General features: G+C 45.0%; 2 protein-coding genes across 3 annotated transcripts; one reads left to right on the top strand and one right to left on the bottom strand.

Moving 5' to 3' along the window:
• Positions 1 to 391: 391 nt before the first annotated feature.
• LOC136580154 (uncharacterized) lies at positions 392 to 10,637 on the bottom strand. 2 transcript variants are annotated; one of them, XM_066580490.1, is made up of 6 exons: positions 10,481 to 10,637; positions 8,475 to 8,661; positions 4,037 to 4,075; positions 2,358 to 2,457; positions 2,119 to 2,240; positions 392 to 971 (listed from the first exon to the last, which is right to left on the bottom strand). In XM_066580490.1, the coding sequence occupies exons 2-6, from the start codon at positions 8,554 to 8,556 to the stop codon at positions 445 to 447; spliced, it is 870 nt and encodes a 289-aa protein (XP_066436587.1). In that variant the 5' UTR covers positions 8,557 to 8,661; positions 10,481 to 10,637; the 3' UTR covers positions 392 to 444. The 2 variants fall into 2 exon arrangements, with proteins under 2 accessions (XP_066436587.1, XP_066436588.1); XM_066580491.1 differs by lacking the exon at positions 10,481 to 10,637 and having other exon boundaries at positions 3,909 to 4,075; positions 8,475 to 8,504.
• PTRH1 (peptidyl-tRNA hydrolase 1 homolog) lies at positions 9,891 to 16,631 on the top strand. Its single transcript, XM_066580492.1, has 5 exons — positions 9,891 to 10,008; positions 10,175 to 10,394; positions 13,828 to 13,927; positions 15,110 to 15,155; positions 15,247 to 16,631. Exons 1-5 carry the CDS (start codon positions 9,925 to 9,927, stop codon positions 15,454 to 15,456), a joined length of 660 nt encoding a protein of 219 aa, XP_066436589.1. The 5' UTR covers positions 9,891 to 9,924; the 3' UTR covers positions 15,457 to 16,631.
• Positions 16,632 to 19,249: the final 2,618 nt, after the last annotated feature.

Here is a 19,249-nt window from a genome sequence, read left to right as displayed (position 1 = left end):
GAAAGGGCCTAACATCTGCCCCCTCTGGGGGACCTGCATTGCCCTGATATATGGGGTAGCAGTGGTGCCACACAGTGCATCATCAGTACCTACATGTCTGCCCTGCAGTGCACAGACTCCCTGGGGTACTGTTTGTACACTCCTGCTGTAAAAGGGATATGTTTTTCAGAAAGTGTATGTATACATGTATAATATATATAACATATATATAATTATAGTGAATTAATTGTAGTTGTTGCACTGGCAGCAGTAGATGCATCAACCCCCCCCTAACACACCGTTCTGTTGAAGTTAGATTTACAATGGGGTTAGGAGGAACGTTGGGGCTCCACAGTCAGGAGAGCACACGGATACAACTTTTTTGTATATCTTTTATTTAAGTGGTCAGAAGATGCGTCTTCGCCATCCAGTTCCGATGTTTATAAGGGAAGCTTCATTTTTTTTTTATTCTTGACTGCTTTCCCTGGCTGTGCTTGCCGTATCTGGATGTTGGGCAGTTGGGGGGACTCGGCTCTTCTCCCAATTCGCTCTGTCTGCCGCCTCCGGTTTCTTGACTTTTAACCTTTGGTCTATTATGTTCTCTTCCTGTTTCGCTCTTTGCACTTCCTGCATTCTCATGTTCCAGAGATCTTCCAGGGTCTCCCCCGCTGCTCTATCTTCCGGTTTCTCCCTAGCTTCCTCCTTTTTGCGGTTCGGTTGACCCCTTTTTCCTTTCTTTTTTAGATTCCTATTTGCCCGAAGTTTTTTGTTTTTCTTCTTTGGATCCGACTTCTTGGACTTTACTCTCTTTTTCGTTGTTTTCCTTTTTTCCTTATGATGCTCTTTGCCATCATTGCCCGTTGCTTTTCTTTGGGTCATGTTTTGGTTTGGCTCTCTTAGATCTCCACCACGGATCTGGTCGTTCTCATCCTTGGGTGCCTCTTCATCGCCGGATCTTTTTCTCTTCTTCCCACATAGTTTTTCCCACCAGCCTTCAGATGACAGAAAATAGAATTTGGAAACCTTAATACACTCCGTTTCATTCTGTGCCCGCTGCCTTCCTCGTCCGTACCATCCTCCACACTTTTTTCTTAGTAGCACTCCTTTCTCGAAAAATCCGGTCATCAGCGGACGGGAGGAAGCAGGAGCGCCGAGCATCGATTGCACTTCATGCTTCTCGTTACAGACAGGACAAGATCTCCCATCCTGTGCATAATAGGAGCAGGAAGTACAATGGAGATGCAGCGCTCCCACTTCCTCCCGTCCGGTCCTGCTGCCCTGGCATTGCGCTGCACTATCATCTTACAGACGGGCGTCCCAAACAGTGAATTCCCATCCATCATCTACTGATGCCCTTTTAAGAGGATAAGTCATTAGTTTAAAAAAGGCTGGAATACCCCTTTAACATGTATATCAAAAATGCCATAGAGGTGCCATGAAGGAACACAGCCCTAGGCCGGCTTCACACGAGCGTCAGTGTATTTGTGCGCACCTTACCGTAGCCAACTATGCTTTTTTTTCTATGCATATCTTACCGTTCTGTTTGCGCCCGCAGGGGATGTTCATTTGCGTGGAGCAAACAAAGATGCACCGATTGAAATGGCTAATTAAGTCTTAATGCATTTTAGATGTGTTCTTTTTCCTGCGCCATGGCGGAGTGTTTCATACCTCTCCTTGCGTATTGTGTGAGCATTTGCGCACCCTACATTGACTTCTATGCGGACCATTTGTGCATAAAAACACCGAAAAATAGAACACGGTCTAATATTCTTACTGCGAATTGTGGACAAACTGACTGAAATCAATGGGTTCCATTATTTGCGTATTGCATGAGCTGTATTTAGATACCAGGTGAATGTCTATTATTACATATGTGTGATCTACCATATATATTACCCAGCAGCATTTTGGTGAGATTCTCCGAGTAGCCGCCGCCGCGGTAACGTGCCGCGTACCTGTTTATGATATTAGACCATGGATCATCTGCTTCCTGTTTATTCTAATGGAATATCTCTTCAGCCTTGTTCACGTCTACATATATGGATGAACAAGAATGGTGCTGTGTTCCCCCCCCCCCCCCCCCATCTCCTTTTTTAATTTTTTTTCCCTAACCCCATACAGAACATGCCGTCTTGTTACCTCGCTTGCTTGCGTGCTTTTCACATAGACCGTTCCCCGCGTCTTCCAGCTGTGGCTTATAACGCCGTTTTCCGCTCACCAGCTCTTCTTCAATCTCAGCAAAGTGATCCTTATGTCTGAAACTGAGTTAGATAATAAGATATTGTACAAACCGTCCACCACCGCCTTCAAGGGAAGAAGTTCCTCCTATTGTTTCCTCCTGCATGTAAGCGTCATCCAACGTTCGGCTTATAACTTACTAGATGTAGAAGAAGAGACCGGCTCCGGCTACTAAAGCGAAGAGCGCGAAGAACGATCCGGCCACAACCACTTTGGCCAAAGTTGGACGTCCGGAGATCACTATTGAGGAAAGAGAGAACATGCGGGGTAAGAGAAGCAGCAGCGTACCGTACACGGAGCCCGTTGTATGTTCTCATCCCCCATGAATGCTATATCGCCCCTTGTATGCAAAATTCCCCCAAAGTACTCCACTGTTATTACATCTAGTTTGCTGGTGTAAGTCTGAAGACGATGGCTCCTCGCTGCGTGTTCTCATCCTAGATTGATGGGGCGGTCCCTATACTGAACACATATAGGCAGGTAGAAGCTGGTAGGGAGCGACACTAACAGCTGGGAACGGAGAAACCTCAGATCCGGGCCGTTTAACCCTTTACCTGCCACAATCAATAGCAACTGCAGCATGTAAGCAGACGACGGGGGTCTTTGTCGCCCTTCAGAACGCTGCAATGTGATCACCAGATACCAATGGGCTCCCACAGCAGCTGAAATCCTGACAAAAGCCTCCATGTAACTCAGCCTATTAGGCTCCGCCTTCCACAGAGTCTAATACACTGCTGTCATAGGCTTAGAAGAACGCACTACATAAGTAATGCAGTGTACTATTCTAGCAATCAAACATTTCCATCTTTCAGTTTCCTTGAGGGACTAAAAAATAGTGTCAAAAAAGTTCAATAAAGTTTCAAAATCCAGTTTAAAAAAATACACTTTTTTTTCCCCACTAAATCAATAAAATACCATAACATTTTTTTCAAAAAGCAACACAAATAAGTATTACTGGGTTTGTAACTTATTTCACTGTCATATGTACCCAAAATGGTATAAAACAACTAGAACCTTTCCCGCAAAACACGGGAAAGATAACGATGTTATGGGCTTAGAATGAAGCCATGCAGATTCAATTGCTTTTCTTCGCAAAAGTAGTAAAAAAAAATCTCCGTAAAATTGGCGTCGCAGTAATTGCGCTGATTCAGACGAGAAAGTTATTGTGTTATTTTTACCGAATGGTGGACACTGCAAAAACAAAACCCAAAGACATTGTTGTAATTTTTGGACATTTTTTCATCCTTCCCACCCCCCTTTCCAAAAATGTCATAAAACTTCTACAATGCATTATGTGGACCCCAGAGTGGAACCATGAAAAAATACAACTCATCCCAAAAAAACCAGAACAAGCCCTCATACGGCGGTGTCTATGAAATAAGGCTCTTGCAATGTGATGATGAAAATCGCTTGGCCCTTAAGACACAAAATAGACTCGCCACTAAGGGGTTAAAGCTGCCGTATTATTTGCTGCAGATCGTCACCACAGAATCCATCTTTTTCCAGGAACAACGTAAATAGCAGCAAAATTCATTACAGATTTTCGCTGTGGTCTTGTGGCAAAATTTGCTGTGGAATGGAAATTCGTCTCCGTGTGGCCACGCCCCCAGCGATTCAATTCATTTCAATGGAAGGAGCAGTAAAGCAGAATCGCTTCTAGAGCTCCAGTAAGGCATTTACTCTCTACCTACCTTTACTCCAGCATCGTTTGACCAGTTTGTGATAATGGGAGGTTACTGTAGACCCTAAATATGTAAGCATCAAGGTCAATAGTCATACATGGTGGTCTGATCCATCCGTCCCCCCGGCACACACTCACCATTTACTTCTTGGATTGACTGATGCTCCTCGGTTTTATCTAAAAGATAAAAGTATATTGTAGATACTCGGAGTCCGCAGCGCTTACCCAAAAAGTAAGATTCTGGATCACTTTTAGATGACCTGATCTACCATGTGTCATGACAATACCGACAATCCAACATCAACCTCATGACTAAGGAGGTGCATCCTAATGAGTAGACCAGTCTCTGTAAGTATAGTCATTGCCAAAAACACTCCGGCCCCCAGAAGAAGTTGTTTTGCTGTAAAACCTGTCCTGCAGTTCCATCTCAGGCAGATATACAGATGATGAGAGTTGTGGTGATTAGATGGACAGTCTTGTCACCGGAGGCCCTAGAAGTGGTTCCCCCTTGGCCTATAAGAGGCTTTTGGAGGCTCCTTGTGTGTAGTGACCTCTTCTTCTGCTTGCGAAGAGCTTGTTGACCACTAGACGCCTCTACGATGCAGAGAAGAGATCTCAACCCGTTACCAGAGTCTATGAGGGGGGCGTGTAGCGTTAGGCTGGCAGTGGGGGACTCTTTCCCCCAGCAGGAGTCCCCTAGGGGCGGGGCCTAACATTGCAGCCACTTACAGGATCACTTATATCAACCTTACAATCATATATAGTAAGTTTCATTAGATTCTGACAACTCCTTCTAGGGGAGGGATTGTATAAGATGGAGGAAGGGGGACATTTGGTCACTGGTGGTTCTAGTGGAGTCAGGACTGGCATTTAGAAGGATACTAGCATAAGTCTATTTCATGTACCGTAGAGGGGCAATCCCTCTAGCCCCCAAGGAACCCATCAATAAGGGAGATTCAACTTGTGTTGACCCCATCCACGTTACCCTTGGGTTGTGTGAGCCTACAAAGGTCTTTGCCTCTCCATAACATTACCGAACGAAGCAGAGGCCAACAAGCACAAGGGTCACACAACGGGACGGGGTCGTACACAAGTCCATAATGCAGAAAGAGGATGGAAGTTGTTGAAATAAATCCCATAGAGAGGGGCAGATCTTTGCATACGTTCAATGCCCTCACAAGGCGCAGTCCTAGCAGACCCTCCTAATCTTGGTGGTTGTGATTCCCAATGTGAATGCCCTTATATACCAATATATCCAAACTTATCGTGCAGTTATTATATACCGCCGCATTTCGTTTTATGGGTTTTAGTAAATGGTAATCTGGATAGATCAGCATCAAGTGATATGTCAGTGGCCTGTGTCATGGCTTAATATTTGAATGTTTAAAATACAATACACTGCAATACTGAAGAGTTGCAGTACATCAATGAGTGGAACAGGTTACCACGGGAGGTGGTGAGATCTTCTTCAATGGAAGTGTTCAACTAAAGTCTGGACAAATATCTGTGTGGGATGATTTAATGATCCTGCACTGAGCAGGGGGTTGGACCCGATGACCCTGGAGGTCCCTTCCAACTCTACCAGTCTAGGATTCTATGATTTTAAACGCCATCAAACAATTGCAAGTTCAAGTTCCCTTTGGGGACTTTAAAAAAAAAGAAGACATGTATTTACACACAGAATTTTGCCATTTTTTTTTATTTTTACTACCGTGTTTCCCCGAAAATAAGACAGTGTCTTATATTAATTTTTGTTCAAAAAGGTTTAACTTTTTTACATGTATAGCTGCCTGGACACTATTTAAATTTACTTTTTTAATTAACTGTTAGCAGGGCTTAATTTTGGAGTAGGGCTTATATTTTAAGCATCCTCAAAAAGCCTGAAAAATCATTTTGCATCCTCAAAAATTCTGGAAATTCATGCTATGTCTTATTTTCAGGGAAACAGGGTATTAGCATGCGATTTTTTTTTCATGTGCGTGAAAAACGTCTGCGAAAATCTGAAGTACAGCGATGTGATAACTTTTTGTCACAAAACGCATCGCAATTGCAGGAAAAAAACTCTCAGATCTCCAAGTGCAATATTCGCCCGAGTTTCTTGCACCGATATCACGCTCACCTGCGAGTATGTCAGGCAAGCAACATTTTTTAAAATAAAAAAGATCAAAAATATTTAAAATAAAAATGAGTTTTCCCATTTTTCACCCAAAACAATTCAAACTATAAAAAAATAAATATTATTGGTATCAGCTTGTCTAAAAAATCCGGAACTATCCTAGTATTGCATTATTTATATCACGCAGTGAATGCTGTCGAAAAAAACCCCGGAATGTCAGAATTGTGTTTTTTTTAGTCACTGTGTTACAATATTACTATCTCACCTCCCAATACAAATTGAATAAAAAGTGATTAAAATGTTGTGTAGACCCAAAAATGACAGCAATGCAAATGGCAAATGGCCCATAAAAAACTCATGCGGCCCCTATTGGTGGAAACATAAAGTTGTGAGGCTCTGAATGTGACGACAAAGAGCTGTTTTTTTTTTAACTAAAAGGGTTTTTAATGTTTTATAAGTACTAAGAATAAAAATAAAATCTATAAACATGGTATCATCATAATGGTACTGAGAAGAAAAGGAACATATGTTTACCGCATCTTTACAGCAAAAGCAAAAATCACAGAAAAATGCCGCAATTGTGTTTCACCCCCCCCCCCCACCCCCCACTTAAAAATGTTTAAATAATTCCCAACACCTTATATGGTACCAGTGTGGGTATGTCACAGGGAACGTAAAAAAAAGTTATGGCTCTTGGAGGCTTAATACATTTTGGCATATTTTGGACAGTATAATGAGATTTTGAAACTCTCGTCCACATGCTGTGAAAATAACCCGCACGAAACCCATGCGGAAACTTCGTTGCGGCGCAGAATTCAAATTTTTACCTGCATTGTTGGGTCTCCTAAGTGCCCCATCAGTGCAGCACTAGTAGTCGGAGTGCGATAACACGGCGGGCTCAGATACAGCAGCTCAGCTCTGGTGTAAGGCCTCGTTCACAAGGGCGACACTGCATCGCCGTGAGAAAATCGCAGCGATATCGCATTGCTGGACCGCGCGATATTGCTGCATCTTCTCATGGCAATACTGCGATTTTGTAGCGCTACAAGGTCGAACGTCTTTGTAGCATCACATGCGAGGCTTGAAATATAAGCCCTACCCCGAAAATAAGCTGTAGTCGAAGAAGAGGGAAAAAAATACACATGCATCACCTTAGACGCGCTGTCAGCCTGGCCGCATCTTCGTCCCGGGTCCTGGCACTGAGCTTCTTTTTTGTTCTGGCCGGGGATGGAAAAAATCTCCGCCTTCTGGAAGCGCTGGCTGTGATTGGCTGAAGCTTAGCCAATCACAGCCAGCACTTGATGAATGGCTGTGATTGGTACAAACATTGGTTCAATCGCCCATCGAGCACTGGCTGTGATTGGCTAAGTGTTAGCCAATTACAGCCAGCGCTTACAGAAGGCCGGGATTTTTTTCAGTCCCAGCCCAGAACAGAAGAAGAAGCCCTCAGTGCCGGGACTCGGGGAAAAGATGCGCCCGGGCTGACAGCACGTCTAAAGTGATGCATGTGTATTTTTTTTAATTTTTTTCTCTGCAGTTAGGGCTTAGTATACAAGGCCTAAGTAATAGTCATCAAATAATAATGAGATACCAGTTCTATACAGTAATAGTGATTACAGTGCAGTTACCTCCAGTGATCACAGGTGACATTTCCTCTGATTGACGTCTATTTTCATTTTCTTTATCTGGGCTTTTTCCAGCCACAATTGGTCTGTGTACATTCTCCCTACCCTTCTGCTACTATCAGCCCTCTCAGTGCCCCATACATCGTACTAGTACCCCTGCCTGTGCCCTATAAAGTAATAATTTCCCCATTGCGCCCAGCACAAAATAATAGTGCCTCTCTATGCCCCACACTTATAGTTCCGCCCCTCTTGCTGACCCTGCACAAAGGGAGATTATCATTGTGCACCCTTAGTGCGCCATAGTTATATTGGCCCCTTTGTGTCCCCCACATAGTAATAGTGCATGGGTGCCTCTGTTGTGCCCCCCACAAATAACGTTGACCCGTCTATGCCTCTAGTAAAGTAACATTGCCTCCATTGTACCTTCCCCAAGGTGACAGTGCGCCCTTTAAGTCTTCAAAGAAGTAATAATAACCTCTTGTGCCTCAAAGAAGATAATAGTCCCCAGGTGCCCTGCAAGGTAATAGTGCCCTCTTTGTGCCCTCAGAAATAATGCCCCCTTACTGCCCCTTTAATGCTCTCATAAATAGTGCCCCTTTGTTTTCCCCCCCGCACACATACAAAGTAAGGGCTTGTTCACCCTAGCGTTAGTGATTGTCATTCGTCTGTTCAGTTTTTGGAACAGCGAAACGGAAATAAAGCGACAAATGTTTCCATTTTTCCCCATTGGTTTTAATGGGTTTGAACCCCCCCCCCCCCCCCCCCCCGCTTCCCCCGCCTCCAAAAATCGGACCACAAAGGGGACGTTCTCTTGGTGTCTGTTATATTTTTTTACCTGTTACGTTATTTGCAGCTAGCGGAGCCCGGACCCAGAAGACGGTCAGCACGATGGTGATTTCCACACAGGCGAATCTCATTATCTTACGGGTTGGCACCTTCCTCCTCCATAACTTGTTATCCTCGTGTTCTGCGCAGCGCCGTGCGGAATGGAACGCTTACATCATCCCGGCCGCCATTAGAACCTGTAATGTAATAATTGTAACAGCGATGTCATCTGCTTCCAACTAGCCCACATGAAAGATGGAGTCTTCCCACGGCCCATCCTAATGTTGGTAATTAACACTGCCAGTACTGCTAATGGCCGCCAGGTAGTAATCCCGCCATACGGCCGCCCCGCGCACGCTTCAGTAAATAAAACTTGTCATTATTCATTAGTGAAGCCTTCCGGTGTCCAGGGAGGCCGAGGGGTAATATTTCGCGGTGCGGAGAGCCAACGGGAGGCTGAAATCCGCGGCGATAAGTTACCATGTTGTGGATTTGGCATATTTCAAAATACACTGCGGATTCCGTAGCGTATTTTGATTTTCCGCTCCATGCGGCCAAGACCTCTAACACATGGATGTCCTGTGAATTCCGTGGATTTTCCGCAGCATTGATGTCCCGTGTGGAGGCCAGATTTACACGGGCGGGTGCAAAATTAGCTTGCGCAAAACACAGTGATTTCAACGGATTCGTTCGCGTGCGGGTATTTTTCCTATGCTGCACTTTCTTGCACACCTGCGCACCGGAAGTCCCCATAGAAGTAAATTGGGATGCGAAAAATACGTGCAAAATACAGTAGGAGATGCAGGAAACACTGCGTAATTGCGCAGGAAAAAGACATCTGGAACTCATTAGACTAATTAGCCATTTCAATTGGGACATATTCTTTTGCTGTGTGCAAATGCGTGTATTGCGCACGAAAAAAATGAATGACGTAAAAGCAAATCCCCCCTAAAAATTGCGCTTTTTAAAAAAAAAAAAATCATTTTGCCCCACTTTCCAATACGTGATTCGGTACGTTAAATGGTACCACTGAAAAATATAGGTTGTCAAAAAACAAGCCCTCGTGTCGCTATGTCGCCAGAAAAAAAAATGATGTGATTTTTTTATTTTTTTTTTAATGGAGAGGAAAAAACGAAAATGAAAAAAAAAAAAAACGAGCTAAAGTGATGCACCCCAATCCTTTATGCCTCCCTGTGGGGAAACAGAAGTGACCTGATTACTTGTATACATATACATAGATCAGAGTAAAACAACATGTAATCTTGCATATTGCAGGTGTAATTCCACTTCCACCCAGCAGGGGTCTCTCTCTGCCTTCAGACACTACGGCGTTCTCTCCGCACTCTGCTGGTTTCTATGGAGCTATAAACACTGGAATCACATGACGGAGCGTCATCAGTGACTGCCGGTCACATGACCCGGAAGTTGTCAGCTGATTTCTGCCATGTTGGTAGAGGACCATGCTGCAGGCAGTGAAGGCTGTGTTCTGTGCCCGCTGGGGTCGCTGTATGAGTGAGGCAGCCCGTGGAGCTCCCAGCTTTATGGTGAATGCGTTAGTTTGTACGGCGTGCTTTATGGCACTCAGGGCCCTAATGCCTCCGCCATGTTTGTATGGGAAGGGATCCTCTGTGCAGGTGGTGCTGTGTGTCACCAGGGGGCACATTAACTTGTGACATATAACCCTTTTATCCTAGTGTCTCTTCTGTTTAGGTGGTTGGTCTTGGCAACCATGGCATGTCTGGCACTAGACACAGTGTGGGCATGACTGCCATTAACCAGCTGGCACGAAGGCTGAATGTCGCTGATCAGTGGAAGGTGGACAGACGTACGGGAGCGGATCTGGTCACCGCGGAGCACGATGGCGTTCGTCTCATTTTAATAAAACCGCGCCACTTTATGAACATTAATGGGACGAGTGTGGCGAATGCAGGTGAGGGGCGATAAGGGGGCTGTCGGTGACTGGGTGTCATTACCCCCATAGGGACCACTGTGCTAAAGTAACACAAGCAGCCGTACTTATCCGTCGTCTGGCGCCGCGATCCAGCACTACAGCCCGCTGTGGTCCAGGTGTTTGTTGTGGAAGGTGATGTCACTTAATTGCTGCAGCATCACCGCCTGTTCTCCTGGCATCAGCACTCGCCTCCCGGGCACATGATGCCAGGAGTTCAGAACGGTGACGACGCAGCTTCTGATTGGCTGTAGCGGTCACGTGACTACCAATGATGACATCTGCCACAATGAACACTGGGACCACAGCAAGGCTGGATCAGGGCGGTGGAGGACGGGTAAGTATTGCTGCTCGCGTTACTTTATCACAGTGGGCTCTATAGGGGACATGCCATTCGGTAAGCGACAGAGCACTTGATCTATATGGTACCAGTCACTGGATGAGTAGCTCAGCTATAAGTTCCCAATCTACAACGGTGCCCCCGTAGTGGGGCCACACTGTGGCGGGGCCCCCTCAGGGGTTGCTTGCCTCAGATCTAGAATGTACATCTGCCCCCCTCAAAACGGAATCAGTGTCCTCCTCACTGCGAGGGGTGCAGTGACCCCACTGTGATGAGGACGGGGAACACCGGACCCTCGTTCTGGAGATCAGCAGGGGGTCTCAGCAGTGAAATCCCACCAATCAGCAAGTTATAACTGGCAATTTTGGCATTTGGTACAACCTTTTTATAGATGTGACCCTGTTACTATTTAATGACCATATAATATGCTGAAAAACGTAAAAGAATCTAAGTGGGGTGAAATGAAAAAAAACCCCGAAATTCCACCGTCTCTCTGCGGCGCACACACTTCAACAAAAATGACGCAACAGCTTTATTCTATGGGTTAGTATGATTACTTTTTTTTTCTTTTGCTGTACTACTTTTATTTTATTTTTCAAAGATATTTAATTTTTAACAATTATTTCCTGCCGCCGTCTTCTGACAGCCATAACTTATATTTTCCTGTCGACGTAGTTGTGCGAGGGCTCATTTTGTGCAGAATGTCCTGTAGTTTACGTTGGTGCCATATTGGATACATATGATTTTTTAGATCACTTTTTATTACATTTTTTCTTGGAGACTGGGTGACCAAAAAAACCCAATTCTGGCGTTCTTTATTTTTTTTTTCTGATGACATTCTCCGTGCGGGGTTAGTAACGCATTATTTTGATCAGACTTTTATGGACACAGCGATACCAAATTTGTATTTTTGTTTTATCTAGATTATTTTATTATAAATATGACAAAAGTTTTTTTTAATAATTAGTAAAACTTTTTTTTAAACTTATTTTTATTTTTTGTAGTTCCCAGAGGGGACAAGAACTTGTGATGCTTTTGATCGCTCCTGAATAGAGATGAGAGAACGTGCTCGCTTAGGACAAATACTCGATCGAGCATCGCTTTTTTTCGAGTAACTGCCTACTCGGACGAAAAGATTCGGGGGGGGGGGGGCGGGCGGCGGAGTGGACCCCGGAGCCCCCTGAATCTTTTCGCCTGATTAGGCAGTTACTCAAAAAAGCGATGCTCGATCGAGTAATTGTCATAAACGAGCACGCTCGCTCATCTCTAGTCCTGAAGTCTCATATAAGGCCATAGCATGAAATGATACCGTGATTTGACAGGCATTCCATCAAGCTACGCCATGGCTTGGCTCGATTAGCACTCTTCAGTGACAGCCCTGGGGCCTTCGCCCCCGGCGACTTCATCGTGGGGGGGCCGTATGAGACCCCGAACATCGCTTGCGGCATTTAAATGTCATTGTCAGAATTGATGTCGGCATTTAAAGGGTTAACAGCTCCGATGAGTCGCATGGTTTACTGGTGGTGTTACGGGCGGGTGTTGGCTGTAAGAAACAGCTGGCACCCGTGTTGTATGGAGCAAGATCGCTCGCAATCTCTCATCTTACACACCCTGAAGCTGCTGTGGCATTAACAGGTTTTCTGGGCACAAATCGGAGATTCTGAAAACGCTGAAATCCAGGACGTACGGCTGAGTAATGGCAACCTGTATCTTACCTGCCGCTCTGGACCCTCTTCTTCAACCCGCGCAGCCGCCAACTGTTACCCACAACTCCCAGCATGCATAGACCTCATTTAACGGCCAGCACTGTAGCTCCGCCCACAGGTTCAAACTGTCTACCGGTAAGATGGTCCTTGTTGCCCATAGCAACCAATCACAGCGCAGCTTTACTTTCTCAAGCTGCTGAGGTAAAATGAAAGCTGCGCTGCGATTGGTTGCTATGGGCAACAAGGACCGTCTTACTGGAAGACAGTTTTGCTAAATGAGACCCAAAAGTTTTTTTATTCTGCCGTAGTTGTCATAGGGATGATATGAGACAAAATGGCTGCCTACGAAGACGGGAGCGTTTTGTGTCCTTTTTTACATCTAGCAGTCTAGTGTGTAACGTTGTTTTCTAACACAGTTTGATGAAGCTCCGCCCAGCGGGCGCACAATTCGTAAGTGCTGCTCCAATATTAAGGAAGTTACATCCGTAAGCAAAAAATCATCCGGCCGTCCACCAGTAAGCGTGGAAACAGTGGAGCGTCCGTGTAGGTTTCACAAGAAATCCACCGACGGAACACGTAGAGAATCGGTCGTTCCGCCACTGACTGTGTGGGAGATTCTGCGCAACGTTTGCGATGCTTCATGGAGTCTTTAGTGTTTAGTCAATCAGCCGCCTTCACAGGGGAAGGGTGGACCCGTCTACGTGGAGCGCATGTACGACTCCCCCAAGGTGAATGTGTGTTGCGCTATAATCTGTACGAAAGTGTACGGCCCCTTCTTATTCCATAAGAATACAATCCCGGGAATTTCGTACAGATATGGCTTCTGCCGCAGCGGGAACAGGAAATCCCAGGTTTCATCCTCCAACCGGACTGGACCCTCTCCCCTGTTGTCACAATGAGGTCAGAAGTGATCGGCGACCACCAAAGAGATGGATTGACCTGCAGGTGGCGACGATGGGGAGCTTCTTTCTCGGCCATGTTCCCCTTACCTGACACCTTGTGGTGTTCTTTCTGGGGGATGTTAGAGTCTACATGCCACTCGTACCACCAACCATGATCTGCGAGGAGACTTCCCAGAAGCCATTGCATCAGTCCATCATGTTATACATGCTACAGACTCCATGTGTGTCCGTGACAACGGGGGTCACATTGACACCTCTGAGGGGGAAAACATTTTTGAGCTTCTGTTTCCATTGATATCAAATTCCTGTACCACTAAATGTGAGTTATGGAGGTTTCCGAGCGGGAAGATGATTTGTAGTAACCCTGTATTACAGGTGGGGTGGGGGTGGGGTGAGGGGGTGCCGCTGTCCTTATTCTTTGGCGCACTTACGGAAGGACAATCTGATACGGCTTCTTGTTCTTTCAGCTGGACGGTTCCGCCTGACGCCTGAGAATATCTATCTGTTGCACGACGAGCTGGACAAGCCTCTGGGGAAGGTGACGCTGAAGCTTGGAGGGAGCGCAAGGTGACAAAACAAAGACAACTTTAACCCCTAAAGTGACTAATTCGGTACTTAAGGACTCACCAGTTTTTAGGATTTTCATCTTTGCTTTTTAACCCTTTCCAATCCACTCTCTGACCTCCTGAAGACATTATGATTTAAGGCTGTACAGCTCCGATGTAGGAAGACGTCCGTCGCAGTTCTCTTACTGTATATTGCAAGCCTCTCTGCCCTCGGCGCCTATCCAACGTGTCACCTCATGCAGTACTGGCTTTAGCCAGCAGATAGCGCCATTGTATAACGGCAGAAAAAGAGTAAGCCCCTAGGAAAACCAGGATACAAATTGGATTGGAAAGGGTTAAAAACAACTTTTTTTTATTTTTCCGTCAACGCGGTTACATGGGGGCTTCTTTGTTGTGTGGTGGGCTGTCGTTTTTATTGGTACAATTTTCAGGGATATGAAATGTATTGCTTAACTTTTATTCATCTTTTGGGGTGGCAGGGTGAAAAAACACCTCATTTTTAAAAGTTTTTTTCTACTTTTGTATAATAGAAACGCTTTTTTTCGGAAAAAAAATTTTGCATTGCTGCATACAGATTCAGAACGCAGGATTTTTCTTTCCTGTGATTTTTTTTAAAATCGCTTTTATTGTGTTTTTGGGGAGGCAAAATAGAAGCTCAATAATTTACTGTTAGCAGGGACTTTTTGGAATCCTGCACTGTTATATCATTGACTCATTTGTGAAAAAAGGGGTTCTCTGCACTGGAGAGGCATGAAACAAAGTAGTGATCATGGAGGCAAGAATTTTACTGAACCTTCTATCAAAAATGTCTGATAACAGAAAACAAAAAGACTAGAAGCAATGGGATGAAACTGACAGGGAGGAGACACAAATTAGATATTAGAAAGAACTTTCTGACAGTGAGGGTGATCAATGAGTGGAACAGGTTATCACGGGAGGTGGGGAGTTCTCCTTCAATGGAAGTGTTCAAACAAAGGCTGGACAGACATCTGTCTGGGATGATTTTGTGAATCCTGCACGGAGAAGAGGGTTGGACCTGATGACCCTGGAGGTCCCTTCCAACCCTACCGTTCTATGAGTCTACGAAAAAATATTCAATTATTTTATTTGGCCCAAAATTTATTCTCCTAAGGTTTCTTGGTGATATAGTATTCTGACCTCAGTCGCCATCTGTGTTTTCTAGGGGCCACAATGGTGTCCGTTCCTGCATTGATCACCTGAAATCGGATGTAAGTTCTACAGCGGATGCCCCCACCAGCTGCCCACCTCTATATACATGGCTTCTGTAATAAAGTTCTCTCTTTATTGTCTCCTTGGCAGACGATGATCAGACTCTTGATCGGTATCGGCCGTCCTGCTGACAAGTCTTCAGTGACCCCATATGTACTTGGACGTTTTACAAAGAACGAGCAGGAGATGCTGCCACCACTTCTGGAGAAAGCTTTGGACTTGTTACTTGGACACATCCAAAAAAGAACTCTCGTCTCTGGTACTATTGCAAAAACTGGGACAGTGCAAAACAGAGTATGAAGATGCCTACCACCTAGAATAGTCAATTCATGGGTGAAGAGAAGCCGCCGGAGGTCCAGCACCACATGTAGAGGGCTTCGGGACTCGTTTACGTTTGATGTAACCAGAAGATTGTGGGGCCCGCTGTCATTCAGTTTGCTCTCTGGTATAATTTTCTGTACTAGACACAGTATGTGCACCATGATGGAGGAGGACGCAAGTTTGCATTAGCCGTGATTGTTTTTTCATCCTCTATGGGCCAGTACAGCTAGTTTTCAGGTACATTCACACGTAGCGGCTTTTGGTGGGGATTTTCTGTATCTATTCCGTTACGGGTGAACGTACTCTTAGGGCTTAGATGGGGCTGACTGACTCCTTTTTAAAGTGTATCATAATTACTCCTTGTGCAGGGATCTGTTGGAGGGCAAAGTAATATACACGACACTGGCTGTAGACCCCATATGTTCATATCTGGGCATATGGAAGGATATTCTATGCAGGGCTCAGGAAACGGCACTATCAGAGTGAATATTGCTTTGTTACCCTTGCTCCCTCGTGTAGCCACCTTTTACATGCTGGCATAAACCCTCTGAAAGATAGACCGATTGTGTCTGGCATGGATAATATCGCACAAAACGTAAGCATATACCTTGACAAAGTACTACGTCCATTTGTGATGGCCCGATCTTCCTATGTAAGAGACACCATGGATGTTCTTCGGCATCTTGACGGCATTCATGTTGAATCGCATGTACGTCCGGCCAGCCTGGATATCGAGGCCCTTTACAGCTCAATCCCTCATCAGCTTCAATCCCTCCACTCATCAGGAAGGGATTGAAGCTGTGGACCTCTATCTACGGCAAAGAGAAACACAGTATGATAAAGAACTGTTGCAGGACATCTTGATGTATAATTACTTCCTCTTCGGTGGCCAATACTTTCACCAACTCAGGGGTACAGCGATGGGGACCCCCTGTGCCCCTATATATGCTAATTTATACCTGGGCTGGTGGGAGGAAACGTTTGTGTTCTCTGAGGCCAGTGCACAACGGCTAGATCGTATTCTGCTGTGGCTGAGGTACATAGACGACGTTTTGGTACGATGTACCGATGATGATCTATCCTTTGATAACTTTTGTACCCTTTCAAAACGTGAACAACCTGGGATTGAAAATTATATTGGAAATTCATGATGAGTCCATTGCTTTCCTTGATATACTAATCAGTAAGACACCAGAAGGAACTTTGGCTTCTGCATGATATCGAAAAGACTGCAACCAACAGTCTATTATCATGGGATAGCTTTCATCCGGCCCTCCCCCCCCCCCCCCCCCCCCCCTCAGGAAAGGAATCCCTAAAGGGCAGTTTCTCCGCACCAGGAGGAACTGTTTCATGGATTCGGAGTTCTTCAATGAGGAACTTAAAAGATTAATTCAGAGGGACTATCCCATGGAGATTGTGGATTATGCCCTCCTAAGCAAAAAAGGAGCGTACCCCTTGGTATCTTGGAATCTGCAGACGTCATAATGGTTATAGGCACATATGACACTGGTGCATTACGGGTGAGACAAATCCTGGAAAGCTACTGGGAGATTCTCAGGGAGGACACAGACATTAAAGATTGTATATCTAGCCATCCGACTATTACCGTTCATCGTGGTCGGAATGTTAAATATCGACTCGTCAAGTTATTTATTTCCCCGTCACTCAGAACAAATGTGGCTGGGTAAACCCAAGGTCACGGGTGCCTTTCTGAGTTGCGGTAGCTCATCCTGTGAATTTATTAACAAAGGTTCCTTTTTTGTGAGTGCAGTGACAAAGACCATCTATCATAACAGAGAATTCATCAACTGTAGAACTGCTAATGTCATTTATATGGCAACCCGCACTTGCCCCCTAAACTATGTGGAGAACACATCCCAACATCTTAGGAGGAGCATCCTGGCACATGTAGGGAATATTAGAAGAAAGGAGAGCACCCCTCTGGCAAACCACATGTGGCAGTTTCACAGTGGTGATCTAACTAAACTTAAATTTCAAGGGTTGGAATTAATCCGCAGATTTGGTAGATGGGGAGATGTGGATAAAAGACTTGCAAAAGGAGTCTACTTGGATCTACAGACTGAACTCTATCCAACCGGATGGTGTAAACGAGATTTGCATGTGGAATTTGCCCTGTCAATCGGCAAAATCCATGGGCAGAATTACAACATGGAAAATAGTGTTTCTGTGTCAATGCCACCATTGTGTCGGGCATTGATAACGTGACCCAGAACTCTAGTATCTATCTAGACAAAGTTCTGAGACCTTTTGTCACGGCACTACCATCCTTTGCCCAAGACACAATGGATGTCCTCCGACAGCTTGAGGGTATTGTCGTAGGCCCAGAGACATGGATAGCAAGTCTCGATGCCGAAGCTTTATATAGCCCGATCCCTCATCGTATTGGATTACACGCAGTAGCTCACTTTCTGTCACAGAGAGGGGCACAATATCATGTACATAACGAATTTGTTTTAGAACTACTCAGTTTCATACTGTCACACAATTACTTCGTGTTTAACAACAAGTACTTCCACCAGTTCAAGGGCACAGCGATGGGGACGTCATGCGCCCCCACTTACGCTAATCTGCTCCTGGGCTGGTGGGAGGAAAAATATGTGTTTTCTTTGGAAAACATACAGTGGTCAAGGAACATCTTGTCCTGGACTCGTTACATAGACGATGTACTAATTCTCTGGACTGGCTCCAAACTGCTTTTCCACGACTTCGTGAGATGGTTAAATAACAACAATTTAAACCTAAAATTCACTGCAGAGATTGATAAAACGTCCATGACATTTCTTGACATCTCCATTACAATACAAGAGGATGGGAGCATTGCAACCAAACTCTATTGGAAAGCTACGGCCACTAATGGCCTACTTTCATGGAAAAGCTACCATCCACGTCCCTTAAAGGAAGGTATCCCTAAGGGGCAATACCTGAGAATACGGCGCAATTGCTCAGATGAACATTCATTCACTACAGAATGTACAAAACTGAGGGAGAGATTCAAGCAACGAGACTATCCAGTAGAAATTCTTGACCAAGCAGAAGAATTTGCACGAACATGTGAGAGCGCTACGTTATTCGTTCCAAAAAACGCGAAACAACATCAGAGATGAGAATAATAAGGATTTTAATGAATGCTGCCTGGTTCTTCATTTCTGCATTGATGACCAACGGTGGACCCGGGGAGTCGGGACCCTAACTGGGCTATTGCATAGTGCCTTGCACCAGCGGTGTGGCTGAACCCTTGGAGTGCTGCTGTGACTCTTTTTTTTCTTCTTAAGACAATACATGGGCAAAACCCAACAACAATTCCAACGGCGGGTGTTAGCCCACATAGGCAATGTTAGTAGAAAGGAAACCACCTCGGTTGCTACACACGTCTGGGAACATCACGGGGGAGACCCCGACTGTCTGAAATTTTAAGGAGTGGAGCTGGTCAAATCCGATGGTAGAAGGGGGGACATTGATCTAATGCTATTACGTAAGGAGACTGGTTGGATATATCGCTGCGACTCTCCAACCAGCGGGTCTGAATGAGCAGATGTCCTTTAATTGCTTCCTTTAAGAAGACACTGTACTGCCTTTCTGATATTGATTCTTTAATCTATCAAGCTATTCCGTATTAAGAGGACTCTCTACTTGCCCCCCTAATTACTATAGTACATTGCTGAGATATCATTATCATTGCCATACCATAAGAACCACATATGCATATTGATGATCTATATGTAGAGTAAGCAGTGCTATCAAATTTGGATGA

This window comes from Eleutherodactylus coqui, chromosome 10 (genome assembly GCF_035609145.1).
Source record: "Eleutherodactylus coqui strain aEleCoq1 chromosome 10, aEleCoq1.hap1, whole genome shotgun sequence".
Classification (NCBI taxonomy): Eukaryota; Metazoa; Chordata; class Amphibia; order Anura; family Eleutherodactylidae; genus Eleutherodactylus; species Eleutherodactylus coqui.
This window is presented reverse-complemented; position numbering and strand designations above follow the sequence as displayed.